General features: G+C 41.4%; 1 protein-coding gene across 8 annotated transcripts in view; it reads left to right on the forward strand.

The window, feature by feature from the left end:
• The window catches only part of IQCH (IQ motif containing H), a 192281-nt gene that overhangs the window by 106366 nt on the left and 70016 nt on the right, over positions 1-15899 (forward strand). For 5 of the 8 annotated variants that reach the window (XM_046009109.1, XM_046009110.1, XM_046009112.1 and 2 more), the window contains 2 exons: positions 1426-1601; positions 12334-12525. In XM_046009109.1, coding sequence (XP_045865065.1) covers positions 1426-1601; positions 12334-12525 — 368 coding nt within the window. Of the gene's footprint in view, positions 1-1425; positions 1602-7401; positions 7675-12333; positions 12526-15899 lie in introns of all 8 variants that reach the window. The other 3 variants (XM_046009107.1, XM_046009108.1, XM_046009111.1) reach the window with 2 other exon arrangements.

Below are 15899 nucleotides of genomic sequence, written 5' to 3' on the forward strand. Positions count from 1 at the left end.
TTTGAAACAGCGGGATGAAATGACGGAGGCTACTACATCATGTTAAATCTTGGGGGCGCTGATAAAAGGAGCCCAAGTGTGGAGGGCAGGATGTGGAATCACTGTTGGTTCCCCTAGTCAGGGTGGGCCATGCAGCAGATCCCTACATCTGCACTGTTTAATGAGTACCTACTACGTGCCAGACGTTGAACATCTATAAAAGCCAGCTGCTTTATAGATGTTCTTTCCTTTAATACTCTTCAAAACTCTACGGCCCAGGTGATTTTCTTCTCCATTTTAGAGATGAAGAACCGATGCTTCAAAAGGTTAAATACTGTGCCCATCGTTCCCAGGTAACAGAGCTGGAATTTAATCAGTCTGTATTCTAGATACTCTTGTCCGACTGAACAGAGGAGTCTTCAAATCCCCTCTCAGCCCTACCTGACCAAGGAAACATTTTACAGCGCTCCCTCCCCTGAACTTCCCTAAGGACCTGTTCCACGTGCTTTCCCGGGTTCGCTACTCTCTGCCTTGTTTGATGGCTGCTTGTGCACATGAAATGGTCGTGCCTCATGGACAGCATCCCGGCTGCTTTGAGTCCTCATTTCTCTCCGTGTCTAGCCAAGTGCTTTGCCCCTACTGATCAACCTGTTATTTTATGAATGAATGAATGACTCCACTGGCTGCTGATTCCCTGTCCCGAGTCCTTAAAATGTTAAAACCCGGCAGCCTGGAGTGGGTAATCTCACTATCCCATTTGGGTGGGATATTTAATTAGGATTCCTTTCTATGTACATAATAAGGAGTGCATCTCAAGAAGAAAAACAGTTAAATTAAGACAGCGTTTCCTTTAAACCAAGAATCACTAGATGTCCTATTTAAGTAATATACTCCTCTTTGGGAATGGAGCAGGGAAAAGGTTGGTTTCCTGAAATAATCATTGCTATGGTCATAATCAGACCATTTATTTGGACAGGATGTTCCCTGAATTGGCCCTGCCAAGTCCAGGCAGAATAAGAAATTGCAACTTCATCAGCTTTCTAAAGTTAATAGCTCTGTTTTATAATTTACTGAAGTTAATGGGATAAATTTTTAAAGCACTATGCAATTCCCATTGATGTTAATGGTAGTTCTGGGGCTAAATCCCTATGTATTATTTGAAACACACTTCCACAGTACCTCACAGCCCTCCTTCTGAAGGAATCATTGTGTCTATTTTTTTTTTTTTTTTTGGTGGTGATGTTATTTATCTTTTCTTTAGAGAAATGCTAAAATGCAAAAAAGCCAGTTAAATGATGAAGATCTGAACAAAACCAATCTAAATTAACTTCAGTGTGGCTTTGGATATGGTCTTTATTTTAAACGGTCCAACATCAATCCAATGCCAGAGTTCAGAATGTCATTTACCTTTATACCAGTAATTAACATTGTGCCTGTTGTTTTTAGATGCCAATGTGAGCGTCATCTACATCTGCTCCCATCAGATGAACGACGAGTTACTGCTGTATTACGATAAACTCCTGAGTCTACAGGCAGCTGTCAAATCGGGGAACCTTGAGGACAGAAGTGACCTGCAGGACAGGTTCAAAATTATCACCCCCGAAGCTATAAACATCTTCCCTGTGAGTTTGTCTTCTAATTACTACGGCTTCAGGGATGCAGTAAAATTAAATTGGAAATTTTATAACTTGCAACGCTCTGGTACACATCAGTGAAATATTATTGCAAGTTTAACAGCTTTACTGATTAGACGACTAGTTGGACTGTAGGAAATAAATATCCCAGTTTAACTCCCAGACTTAGTTGAGCTACTCTTGCCCAGTTTCTCTACAGCTGAAGCTTAATTGCAGTGGCTGGGTGGTGCCATCAAGTAGATGAATTTATAACCTCTCTAGTTCCTTTTCTGTAATTTTGTGTGGAGGACACCAAGACAGAGAAAGGCTGGGCCTACCCATGGTCACCAAGCTTGTTAGAGACAGAACGTCGACCAGGGTCCCTGTTTTCTGATTTGCTATTTTGTTACTCCCTAGACTTGTTTCCTCAAGGGAATTTGGACTTATACACCATATCACAGGGTTCATAATGAATGAGGTTCAGATTTTTTTTTTTAACTTGTACTGATTTTTAATGAATGGGATGAATTCTAAAGGGAACTCCATCCCCGCACAAGAGCTTTGGGGGAAATGCATGGAGTCACAAGGGCAGTGTTCCAGAACAAGGCAGTGCGAGAGATAGCGTGAAATGAATTTCTCTATGTTTTAACAAGAATTTAAACTTTCCATTTTAAACAACCAACATTTTAATACCTAATGGACCATACAATTTTGAGGAGACCTTTTTTTTTTTTTTTTTGTATAATTAAGGGTCTGAATTTACTGCTAAAGAGAGCTCTCTCCATTCACAAGTGGGATCCACCAAAATCAATGCTCTATTTATTGGCCAAGAAACCAACGGCATGCTTTACTATCTTGTTACCCATTAGCCCTTCGATGCACCATGTTGTGACAAACCCCCTCCCGAAAAAGGCCTGCCAGGGCTGAGGAGGTTTGGTATAATGTTTCTGCTTTGCTAGTATACTCAATGAATTGTCTTCAGGATTTACTCTCTTCTATCAAGATGAACATTTTATTTTTTCATAACTGGACACCTCAATGTTCCCCCCGCCACCCCAGCTCTCTGCCTAGCTCTGTTTCATGGGCACTGGTTGGCTATGGAGGAGGTGCAGGGGCAGGCTAAGCAAGAGAAAAGACAGGGAACAAGTCATCGCCACTTACTGATGCTCTTAGGGACCTCCCAGTGTCCTCCATCCGTGTAAGCATTGCTTGGTGCTTCCTAGCTATCCCCTGGCCTCAGTGGCAGGGTCACAGCGGACATTAGAAAGCAAGGAAGGAAAAGCTATCATTACCGTGTAGTTAGTTTCCTGATTTTATCCAGCCAGACACTGGAGCTAATGCCTGGTAGCTGCTGATAAGGAGTTTCTGCACATCTGAAAAGTCCGTATACATCGAAGAGGCATGGAATTGGAAAGGGGCACTAATTTGGGAGCAGGAAAGTGAGTGCACAAGCAACATCTATCAAATGCTTAGCACACATTTTTTTTTTCATTTGGTCCTCCGCACAATGCCAACAATACAGAAATGATCAGTCTCCTTCTATGGCTGAGGAAACCAAGTCTCATTTTCTAGTCCAAAGTTCCTGGTGGAGTCAGAGTATGAACCAAAATCTGTCCAACCCCAGAACACTATCATGAATTGGAAGGATTGCTTTGCTCCTGGGTGACCTTGTAGCTTAGGCAGCTCCCTTTATCTTTCTAGTCCTCTGATCTTCATCTATACAATCAGGCGATGGGTCAGAGCATTTCAAAGACACTTACACTCTACACTCCTGTTAGCTGAGACAGGTGCCCTGCGGTTCACTCTTGAGCTTCTAAGCAAGAGATGGGTGGTTGGTACTAACAGATGCCCTGAGTCACATTCATAGTTAGGTCTGCATCTGGATGAGTAGAAACGAGCAGGGAATATTTTAAGTGCTTACCACTTCTCATAGTTTAAATTTAAATTATTTGAGTAATTAATCACTCATAAGGAATCAACTTTTTAAAATACAAAAATTAAACTCTCACTTGCACATCAGTTCCTGCTCATGTTCAGTTATTGCTTTATTTCGTTTTAATGGGTTACAGAGATTGTATCAGTGCTGATTTTCATTCAAATGGATGGCTTTGAGGAGATTTTTTTTTAAAAGCGTGCCAAAAATCTGTTTGTACATCTCTCCAATTTACTATACGATGCTTGACTCTGTAACGGTAAAAAGTGCTCTTATAAAGTCATCACGTCCGGTTTTGAACATTCTCATGTTCATGAAGACATCCCAAACAACCACTTTTTGTCTCAGGTCAAAAAAAAAAAAAAATTAGCGGTGACAAATTAAATGTATGTAACAATGTTATGAAACGAGGAACATTTTAGACTTTTGTCATCTGCACTAATCTGCTGCCTGGATCTGATGATCCCGATTTTCTCTCAACGGTCATACAAGACCCGCGGTCAGTAACGTGTCCTGTACCATCACTCACACTCACTCATATTCAAATCTTCACTAAACACATAGCGAACACAATAGTTTGGGGCCGTCTTGCCTGAAGAACAAGGCAGGCCCACAGATGACTATAAACCAGAGTCGGGCTGCATGCTCGCCAGCAGAGGAGCCAGAAACCCAGCCTGGCTGGAAGTGGCTCAGAACTCTAACATTAGGCTCTATCACGGCATCTGCCACCCCCTCATCACACCTCAGAAACTCACCAGACCTTCACTACTCAGTCTGGAGAATGGGAGAAGTTGCGTTAACCGCAGCAAGAAACTGTGCCAGTACCCGGTTTCAGTCCTGCCTCTGCTGTTTGCTAGCTGTGTGACTTTGGGCAAATCACTCGAGCCTCCATTTCCTCACTTCCAAAAGAAGAGTTGTTCCTTGGTACCCTGTTCTGTGGGTCAAACAAGAGAACAGTATCAGAGGTTTTGGTCTTGTGACCTTGACACTGAGGGCACGGCCACCTCGAAACACTCTTCTAGGTACCCCGTAAAGCCCACTGTGTGGCATATATTATGACTGAAGTCCCCAGTTCTCCCCAATATTTAATTTGTTTACCTTTCCTCATTGGAATAATCTCCGGGGCACGGAAAGGGGTGAGATAAACACAGAAAAAAGACGGTGATTAACCAGATGGGAAACACAGACTCAAGAGGTGGTACCAGCCATCGTCTAGTTGAGCACTGGATTTCCTAGACATTTTCCGAAGTAGGTGTTGCAAATGGATTTAAATTATGGTAGAAAAGGCATGTGGCTTATATCTAAGAGCTTAGAATAGAACACTTGCCCTGGAAGAGGGGCCCCGTAGTGTAAACTACACACATCCTCTTCTCAGAGGGGCTCTGTTTTTTTTGTCTTTTTATCTAATTGGGGGCAAAATACACATAACATAAAATCTACCATTTTAATCACGTTTGGTGCGCAGTTCAGTGGCTTTAAGTACATTCCCACCGTTGTGCAACCATCACATTATCCATTTGCAAAACTTTTTCAACATTTCAAGCAGAATTTCTGTACCCATTAAACAGTAAGCCCAGAAGAGCTCTGGTTTTAAAGCGAAAGTTATTTCAGAGATGGAAAGACCCTAGTGACTTCTAGTCGATGCATTATTTGAATATGGGGGTTGAGGCTCAGAAAGGTCAAGTTTTCTAAATCACCTTGCAAATTACAAATTCAGGCGGGACTGAAACCCAGGGGCTTTCCTCGTTCTCTTTCTCCCATACTTATCATTACACTTTCTAACAATTTGCAAACTGGTGCTGCTAACATTTCCGGAAACAGATGCTTAGCATTTCTCTGTATTTTTATGCCATGTTCAGTAGATAATTTTGATCAGAATTGGGGAAGTAGGTGCAAGTCTACAAAATCCCTTAACTCCCTTAAGACACTGGCATCTTGCATTATATAATTTGCATGGTATTTTTAAAAAGATTTTATTTATTTATTCGACAGAGATCACAAGTAGGCAGAGATGCAGGCCGAGGGGCGGGGGGGGGGCGGGGCAGGCTCCCTGCTGAGCAGAGAGGCTGATGCAGGGCTCTATTCCAGGACTCTGGGATCATGACCTGAGCCAAAGGCAGAGGCTTAACCCACCGAGCCACCCAGGTGCCCCTTGCATGGTATTTTTAATGACTTTATTTTAAAAAGAAAGTTTTTCTCCGTAACAATAATTACTACCATTTATTGAATATCAACTCAAAGCCATGCATTATAACAGGTGTTTTACATTTATGATCTTATTTTATCCTTAGAGCAAGCCAACAAATAGGGATTTTTATTTCCATTTAACAGATGGAGAAACTGGGGCATTCTGGATGGCTCAGTCAGTTGAGCATCCGACTCTTGGTTTCTGCTCAGGTCATGATCTCCTGGGTCTTGAGATTGAGACCCGAATCTGGCTCCCCACTCAGCAGGGAGTCTGCCTGGGGATTCTCTCCCTTTGCTCCTCCCCCAACTTGCTCTCAATCTCTCTCTAAAATAAAATAAATGTATCTATTTTTAAATGTATTTTTTTAAAAAACAGAGAAACGAGGCAGAGGGAGTGTGAATCACTCGCCCAAGTTCAGGGAGATTAAAAGTGACAGAGCTGGATTCTAAGCCAGAACTCCCAAGTCCCCGGCACTTTCTCATGTGCCATGATGCCCTCCTCTCTAGAGGAAATGAGCAGTCTTGGGTTCTCATATTCCATTCTTGGCTAATGTCTTTCGTATGCCCATCCTCACCTGAATAAATCCTCCCTATCCTTCAAAATTCATCTTGACCCCAACCTATAATTTCGTAATAATAATATGAACTAACATTCATTAAGTGCTTATTATGTAAGTGCTTCTCATGAATTATCTCATTGAATCCTTGCAGCATCCCTATGAGTTGGGTATTATTATTATACTCATTTTACAGATGAGGAAACCGAGGTCCAAGGAGAATTAGTAATTTGCCTTCTCTGCTGTCCCCACCAGCACATGGCCTCTGCCTCCCTCCTCCATGCCTCTGAGCCCTCTGTAATTTTTTATGGCCCTTCTCTGCCTTGTATTAGTTATCCATTGACTGTACTCACTTGTGTCCCCACTCCTAAAATGCAGAGACATGCTTTACTGGTTTCGGTGTGTGCTGAGCCAGCGGCTCTGTCCTCTGCCCTTCCTAGACATGCCAGAATTATTTATTTCATTGAATGAGTGGTCACACGTATTATTGAGCAAGGTCTAAATTGTCAAAAATAGTTTCCTTTGAAAAATAAATTTAAGTCTCACTGAAATTTTCAAATATTTTCTATCCACGAATCCTGTCCAGAGTGTTGGCTAAAAACCAAAATAATCATTATAAAAGTACGTATTTTCTAAAGTGGACTTGGTGGTAAAACTTTGGAAAGAGAGGATCGTGTGCCCTTTGCCTACCCAGTCAGTTAAGAGTAGCCAGATTAGGAATCCTGTAGAGCGAAGTACACTATAAGGCTTTTTTCTTCATTTTTTTGTATTGATTTTCCAGACGCTTTAGTATTAAACCACGCCAGAAGTGTTGCAGAGATGAATCACTATTACCCAAAGGCCGCCAGCCTCTTTTCCTTCTGACAGAAGGATAATTCCACGTGGATCAAATAAATACAGATGTGTAGTAATTAGTTCTATTCCCAGTGAGCCCATTTCCAACGCACTAAAGATGTGAGCGATTATGGAACCTCACCCCAACAGCTTTTATCAATTTAAACTGCTAAACAACAGGATAGGTCACAACCCAGCCTGCTATTAATAATGCATTTATTGTGTGCAACATTATAAATTGGGCATATGGACTAGAAAAAGGACACCTTTTAACAAGAATGATATGGTCTCCCCCCAGAAGCATCATATGTGCCTGGCCACTTACCTGATGTACAGTCCCAAGGCGATCAAAAGAATAAAAAATCTCATCCAAGGAAAAGAGGCCTACATTGTCAGCGGGCTCCTGCACAGAGATGACTTGGCTGTGGCAGATATGTTAAACATACCCATCCTGGGTCCGGAGCCTGAAATAGCTCATCTTTACAGTAGCAAGTCTGGAAGCAAATGGGTCTTTGAGAGCGCCAATGTGCCCGTCCCTCCTGGAGCATATGGCATCTGTCATCACCAACAGGTATGCAGGGTGGACGAGGGAGGCTCTTCTCAAGTGTGGCACACCCTTGACCTTGTGGGAACTTCAGGTCTTCTGGAGCCAGCCCTAACCCAACGAGGAATACATGGAATGCTTAAGTTATTTGATGGGATCTGCATTAGGTCTTCGTGTTTCAAAGTATCTTCCTACTGGCCTTGCAGAAATTGTGGGAATTACTCAAGATATTTATTCCTTCGGGTTAAGCCAATGAAGGCCCTGTCGATGTACTAATTTGCTCTCAGTATTTATCACCTTAACGTGGATTAATTGATCATCATATTAGCTAGCCAGTCATTTAGGAGGACTTAAGAAATGCAAGAGTCAGTTTGGGTGAAAAGGAACAGGTTCGGAAAGGCGAGCCTTTCTGCCGAATCAGGTTGCAGAGGTCTGACAGCCGAGGGCTGCACTCATCCTTGGCCCTGTAAAACAATCCTTTGGCTCCTCAGGAAAGGGCCATAAAGGGAGTAGGAGAAACATCCCAGGAAGAGGACAGGAAACAGATCTGGAATAAAACTACCTGCATCTGTGTCTGCTTTGGACCAGGTCCAAATTCCTTCAGCAGACAGGTAGGATCCTAACTATTTAGAGAACTATAATATTAGTCACTAGAAATGATCTTGGAGTCAGTTCTGGCAGGTGTTCTCCCATTTAACCTCTATCTTTTTTTTTTTTTTTTACAAGAGAGAAATAGAAAGACGAACGGGTGTGAACATTCCCTAACCTCTGTTTCAGTACATCTCTTGACCATCACTCCCAGCCAGTCACTGTTACCGCAGGCACCCAGTTCTCGGGAACCTAAAGAACGGTGTGCAGTGAAGCAGTGTATGAGGGATGATCCTTAAGGATCCTCCTCCTTCCCTCAGTCGCTTGATCATGACACTCCGAGCATCATAGCTGCCGAGCCCCCCAAATCAAGGCTTTCAACAAATTGTACTTCTCAGAGACTAGTCCGAAGGTATTGTTAACTTATTAAATTGCCCTAAAATTGTCTTGCTAGAGTGTACTTGGGCAATACGTGGGCTCGTGAAGGAAGTCGCTCTTGAAGGTGACAGAGTGTGGAAAAGGCAAGCACAGGCAATTTTAATGAGTGAGACAGAGGCTCCCGTGAGCTGGTGCACCCCACAGTTGACTGCCATGATTCTCCACTGGAATTTGAAGGTAACAAAGTGGATTGCTCGACTCTGCTTCCCAGTGGAATACTGAGCTGAGAGATTGGAGACAAGTGAAATGCACTTTCAAACTATAATTTTACATATGTCCATTACACGAAACGTCTTCAAAACTTTAAAATGAGTGTGCAAAATTTATAGGAAGTCTTGCTTTACCTTGACTTGATGAGAACTCGGGCCATCTTTGCTAGGAAATGTTTTAAACTGTATGCAGTTCATTGTGGAAAGCAGTAAAACCTCCCTCTCGTGCTGGTATTCAGAAGCAGGAAAACCTCCTTGTAGACAACTCGGATTTGAGGGACGTCATTTCACCTATGGCATGTGCAAATCGTATCACGATAAACCAAGTTACCACTGATTTCCCCTCCACTTGTTTGAAAACATATATCTGAGGTCATCAAGAATTAAAGTACTCCATTGAGATTTTTCCAGATAGTGACTGCCCTACCGAATCTGAGTGTGTCAGCATTTTGAATTTGCAGATGGTGATGAATCAATAACACTGACTTTTTACCGATGTGCATCATAAACTTAAAGCCGGTGAAAGAAAGCTGTGATTATTTTAATTTAGGTGAATAAATATTCCCGACTATCAGCTGGATTTTAGCAGCCAATGTTTTTCTACTTCTGCTCTACGCCAGCGTAAATTAAATGGCAATTAAAAAATATATTACCTCTTTTGAACAGACAGACTCAAATAAAAAATTGATAAATGTTTGGAAATAGCATAAAGTCGTTTGGTTTATGATCAAGTAATTTGTTTGTTTGTTTTTTAAATCTAGCATGAGCCCAGTGAGCATTTCCTCTTTTGATCCATAAAGTAACCATGCAAGCTCTCTTTCTGACATGTGCTCCATATAAAATATCGACAGCTTCGGTTAAATAATCAAAACTGGCGATGCTATTTTAAAAGCACTGTTCAATTTTCACTTAAAGATAGCACATAATTCTTTCCAGTGGTGCAGTCTTTACAATACTATTGATCCTCTTCATTACTGTAGGGGATCCATCAACAGACACCCATTTATAGGATTCTCAGCAGCAACAAATAATAGGATTTGGAAGAAACAGATAATAATTCTGTTAGTAGTTGAAACCTCCAAATATACAATATATCTGAACATACAATGAAAAAGGCTATGGCTACGAAGGCTATGAAGGCCAGGACACTAAAAAGCCTGGAACACCTTTCCTTAACGTCAGCAAGAGAATTTCATCAGATATTAAGAGCCAGAGACCATTTCTATTCCTGCAAAGTGTGATCATGATACAGCAAAGTATGATTAAATATAGAATCTGGGAGTGCCTGGGTGGCTCAGTCGTTAAGCATCTGCCTTCGGCTCAGGTCATGATGTCAGGGTCCTGGGATCGAGCCCCGCATCGGGTTCCCTGCTCAACAGGAAGCCTGCTTCTCCCTCTCCCAGTCACCCTGCTTGTGTTCTCTCTCTCGCTGTGTCTCTCTCTGTCAAATAAATAAATAAAATCTTTAAAAATAAATAAATCAATAATATGTCTTCTCAGCACATTAGAGAAAGAAGAGATGTAACTTTGAAAGGCACATTACAAAACCTTCCTAGGCTATGCTCATAGCCATATGGTATGCAGACAAGAGTACTTGTCATTTAAACACCAAATTATCTGCAGACACTACTTGATAATTAGGGAGCTAAGACAATCCCATTTCCACCCTAATTGAATACCCCATGGTTGCATGGGGCTTCCGGGGATCCAAGTACACCCATTTTGATATCACTTCCATACTGCTGTGTAGTGTAACACCCCCAGGAAGATTTGCTGAAAAGACACAATGCAGGAGAATAGATTGTGTCTTTACTCAAAATATTTTAATCTTCTAGCTCTAGACTTCAGCAGAACTACAGACTCGAGTCCTTTCACACTCCTTGGTTAAAAAAAAGCCAAAAATTTAAAAATCTGTTCGGTGAGCGAATCATCCAAAGACCAGAGAATAAGAGTATCACAGAGACCTCCCCAAGTCCAGAGGACCATAAAGAGAGCTCAGAAGAGAGAATGCTTAGTACTGTTTTGTTTCTTTATGGGTAATACAGACCAGAACATCTGACAGGGAGACCAGACAAAAAATCATTCTGTGATCTAATGGGTTGTTTTTCTCCAAGGCTCCACTAGTAGAGTATTATTTATAATCAAGTAATCTGGGCTATAGACTTTTGCCTGATTCAAATTTATCCGAAGTGGCTTAACTGACTACAAGGAAAATTGCTTCTCTTGCTCCTCTTCTGACTTCTTCCTCCACCTCACCCTCCTCCAGCACCTCCCTGTGAACTGAGGTGGGCAGCATGGTGGAGAGCAGGGGAACACAGGTGCTGGAATCAGAGCACCCTGGGTGGAGTCTCTGCTTTTCCACTTGACACCAGGTGATTGGGGATTGTGGGTAAGTCATTTAAATTAGCTGAGTCTCGGGACACCTGGGTGGTTCAGTCAGTTAAGCTCAGGTTAGGATCCTGGGATCCTGGGATTGAGCCCCACCTCTGGCTCCCTGCTGAGCAAGGAGTCTGCTTCTCCCTCTCCCTCCTCTTCTGCCCCTCCTCTCTTTCTCTCTCACTCTCTCAAATAAACAAATAAAATGTTTTAAAAAATAACAAATCAGCTGAAATGCAATTATTCATATATAAAATGGAACTAATAGTGATGCCTGCTTCATTTTTGAGCACTCCAAGATAAAATTCATGAAAAGAGCCTAGCCAAACACCGGGCTCCTATGGAGAGTTCAGTAAAGTTAAATGTTGGCCATCATTGTCATAGTAAAGCTTCAACTTCTAACCCTTCCATTCCCATGGGATTGAGCCCAGTTCTTGAGGAAATACTGTCTCAATTAAAACATAGTTGTTTTTCATGAATGTTTTATCTCCTTTATCTGCCTTGTTCACATAATACTTACGACATACTTGGCCAACTGACATAACAAATGCATTTCATGTACGCTAATGAGGAAACAATTAAACCTTTATAGGTTATAACATTTAGGAACTCAGCAAAGCTCCAAACAGTTAAAGTTCTCAAGACTATAATGCATTATGGTCTTGAAACTATTAAAAAAAAAAAGCATTTGAAAAATCAGTAAGTAAACACATAATGCTCTAGGGGTACCTGGGTGGCTCAGTCAGTTAAGTGTCTGCCTTTGGGTCAGGTCAGGATCCCAGGGTCCTGGGATTGAGTCCCGTGTGGGGCTCCCTGCTCAGCAAGGAGCTTGCTTCCCTCTGCCCCTCACCCGGCTCATGCTCACTCTCTCTCCCTCTCTTTCTTTGGTCCTAGTGGTTAGTGGTTCCTTCACATCATATATATATCACTTACAACTTCTAATCTGTCTTAATAATTAGAAGATAACCATACAAAGAGACCATTTGAATACACCTAAGTACAACTAAGTTAATACAATAAGAACGACTCTAGAAAATGAACCATATTAAATATCGCTGTGTCTTGGGCCCCACAGATGCTAGAACAGCTAGGTCAGCTGGTCACAGATCACCTGGAAATTCAACGCTGGCTCTTTAAAATGGACTATGAGTTTGGAGGAAACGGGACTGCCTTTTGTGACATTGCTTCCCATCTACAGTGCTACAAGTGGTTCCTACAGGAGAAGAGCAGATTTGGCCGTGAGAACTGGAGGAAGAAATGGGCACAGGTGAGTTCAATGTTGACATAAGTCCATGGTGTTTGTGAGCAGTTAGGAGATGGTGCAAAAGGCTGAGCTGGGGGGTGTCTGGGTGGCTCAGTGGGTTAACCCGCTGCCTTCGGCTCAGGTCATGATCTCAGGGTCCTGGGATCGAGTCCCGCATCGGGCTCTCTGCTCAGCAGGGAGCCTGCTTCCTCCTCTCTCTCTGCCTGCCTCTCTGCCTACTTGTGATTTCTCTCTGTCAAATAAATAAATAAAATCTTTAAAAACAAAACAAAAAAGGCTGAGCTGGGAGGTGAGAGCACTTTCTTCTAGACTCAGCTGCATCACCTGTCAGCAGTGAGATCTTAGGCGTGTCATTTTGACTTTCTTGGGCCTTAGTCTTCATATACAAAGTGAATGGGCTTGATCAAGTTACTTGAATATTATTTCTAATATATTAAAAAAATTTTTTTTTAATTTGAGTTAGCATTGCCACACAATGTTACATTAGTTTCAGGTGTACAAATGGTACTCTCCACATTTTGCAGTACTCACGACAAGCATCGCCACCGTCTGTCACATACAGTGCTATGACAACACCATTGACTACATTCCCTATGCTGTCACTTTCATCCCTATGACTTATTCATTCCAGTTATCTTCATAACTGGAAGCCTGTATGATTAGGTTATTTTAAATGTCCCTTTTTGGGCCCTAAAAGTCTTCAAGTTGATTATGGTAATTGGGAAGTAATTTTTTTTTTTTTACCATATTCAAATAGCATTACAAATCTCATCTTTTGGTCTAAGTGGGTCTCGATCATCTGCTTCTAACGAGTGTTGTTATTAAGCTAGCTGTGTTTTATTATGAGAGACAAGTTCTAGTAGTGAATGGCTGTCACCTGGAAGCTAATGTATAAAAGCATTCTTTCAGCAGTCATATGTTTCTGAAGACAGTTCAAGGAAATTTATGTTACTGCTGGTCCCTATGAGATGTTGAGAAAATAATATGTCTCAGCCAGAAAATCTCCCAGCAAAAGCTAAATAATAGGGAAGAAGCCTTAGCATATGAGTGGATGTGTTTGGTTTTTCCATGTATACTGGTGGAAGGATGAATTGTACAACTTCTTAGCCTGTTCCAAACTTACTTAATAATTAAAGTAATTTTAATGGCTTCGTATATCACTTAAACCCACCATTTTTAAAGCTGCCTTACTTTGCATCCAGAGGCCTAGACCTCCCTGGCTTTTCTGAATGCCAGATCTCTGTTTTGGCTAACACACTAATGAAAGCATAACTGATGAGGAAAATCTGGGCGCAAATTCCCTTAACCGATTCCTTCCTGGCCGATGTACATAGCAGTGGGCTGGGCAGTGAGTTTTATCTGCTTTGAGCATCCCAGTACAACAGTATGTGAATCAAGACACAAGTGATGGAAAGGGAGGGGCACGCAAGAGAGAACCACATTATTCTTGTGGAAGTGAAATGACGAATAAATCTAGAGAACAGTCAGAAGAGAGAGTTCCCTTTGACAAACGTTACTGTTCTCCCCATGATCTATTCCGGGCTTTTCTTCCTCCTCCATCAGCGAATGGACTAAACGCACAACCTGTCATGGCCAGCTTTTTACATATTATTTAAGGGATACCAAAGTGAATTACTCTTCTAGAAAAAAAAAAAAACAAAGAAAATGTATTTAATTTTGAAGCCCATAGAGATTCCTCATGTGTTCTTGTTAAACTGGATTTTATTTCATGTTGTGCAGCTATTTCAATTTTCTTTTTAAAGCAAAACTGCTGAGATTAAACTATGAAAATAAGATTTTTTTATTTAAAAAAAATCAAAATGTTAGTGAGCAAGGTATTTTTCTCACTATTTCAAGCTAATACTTGTTAAAGAATTCCCTGATACTAGACTATGATAAATTTAAAATGTTTGACTTTAAGTTTAAAAATATGTAGAATAATGACATATGGCTGAATTGCACTTAAAAGCCTGACTACACGTTATTTAATTTCAATTACTTTAAACTACACCATTTTAAACCGTCACCAAATGCATTTAGCATTAGCGTTAATAGTATTAAATGTGAAACTCTTGAATAATTAATTATCTATGTCATTTTTTTAACTTAACAAGGAAAAAATAATTACTCAGAAATCTTTTTACTACTGTGAGGGATGGTGCTTAGCCAGGATATAGTTGGGAGCCAAAAATAAAAATAAAAAGTGAAGCGGTTCCGAAGAAATTTGGGGGTGGGGGTAGGAGACTATTGACATTCTTTTGCCTTCAAAGTGAAATTGTATTCAGAGCAGAAGTGAACTGCCATCTCCATTGAGTGCAGCTACTGAGAATTTAGGATTAGAATGATCCTTTGTTCCAGAAGACCATGGTAATGGTGCACATTTAGACATCAAAGCATTACTTTATGAGCACAGGCATGTTTTAATGTCCTATTACAGTTGGTAGACCTGTTTCTTTTGATAATGAAGATGTTGTGTCATCAAGCCTAGCCTGGCACATACAAAACATATGCTGGCAGGTTATTAAAAATTTCAGCTTCTTGATGAAAGACTATCCTGCAGGCTAAGAGTCCAGAGAAAGACTCCATTCTGGGAGAATTATTAGAAATGAGAATATGACTGTAAGCACTAAATTATGTTAATACTTACAAATAGCATCATTTGCATAGCAGTTTATGACACGATACCATGATTTTTCTCATTGGTATGTTGTAGGCAACAGATTAAAAACAGTGCTGTTTATGGGAGTTTGAACTGTCTGGAGATTCTCTTGCATCTCATGCAGATATTGGTTTTAGATGTAGGCATGATTCAGTGTAGACTCAGAGATCTAATACAAAGATCATCTTTTTTTTTCTACTTATCTAATTTAGAGCCAGAGTTATTTGACTGGTTGCAATTGAGACTCGAAACAAAGTCGTGGAGTCAGCAAATGCTGGAAAAGCTGTAGTCACTGTTGGGTCCCCCAATAATGGGTCCACCGTCAAAGGAGCGAGACTGATACAAAGCGAAGGTCAAGCAAAGCTTTATTTCAAGCCAAGCATCGAGAATCAAACTGACCAGCCAGGGACTTCTCTTGCAAAGAGGCGACCCCTCCCTGCCTCCCAGACTAACTTTTATAGAGCAAACACCATGTGGTCAGGCCTGGCCACACACAGGTGGCCAGTGAGATTGTAACACACAGAGAAAGCTGCACAGTCATGCTAGGTCCCACGTGGGTGGTCAATTGAATTACAGTTCACCCCATAGTAGCTATTTGAACTAGCCTATCACCTTGGTCAGAATTGGCACCCAAAAGGCACCCAAAAAGGTGGGGCCCACACTCCTTGGTAGCTAGGGAGACAGTATGCCCGCTTTACAGATTGGATGTCTCCACCTG

This window comes from Meles meles, chromosome 6, assembly GCF_922984935.1.
Source record: "Meles meles chromosome 6, mMelMel3.1 paternal haplotype, whole genome shotgun sequence".
NCBI classification, from domain to species: Eukaryota; Metazoa; Chordata; class Mammalia; order Carnivora; family Mustelidae; genus Meles; species Meles meles.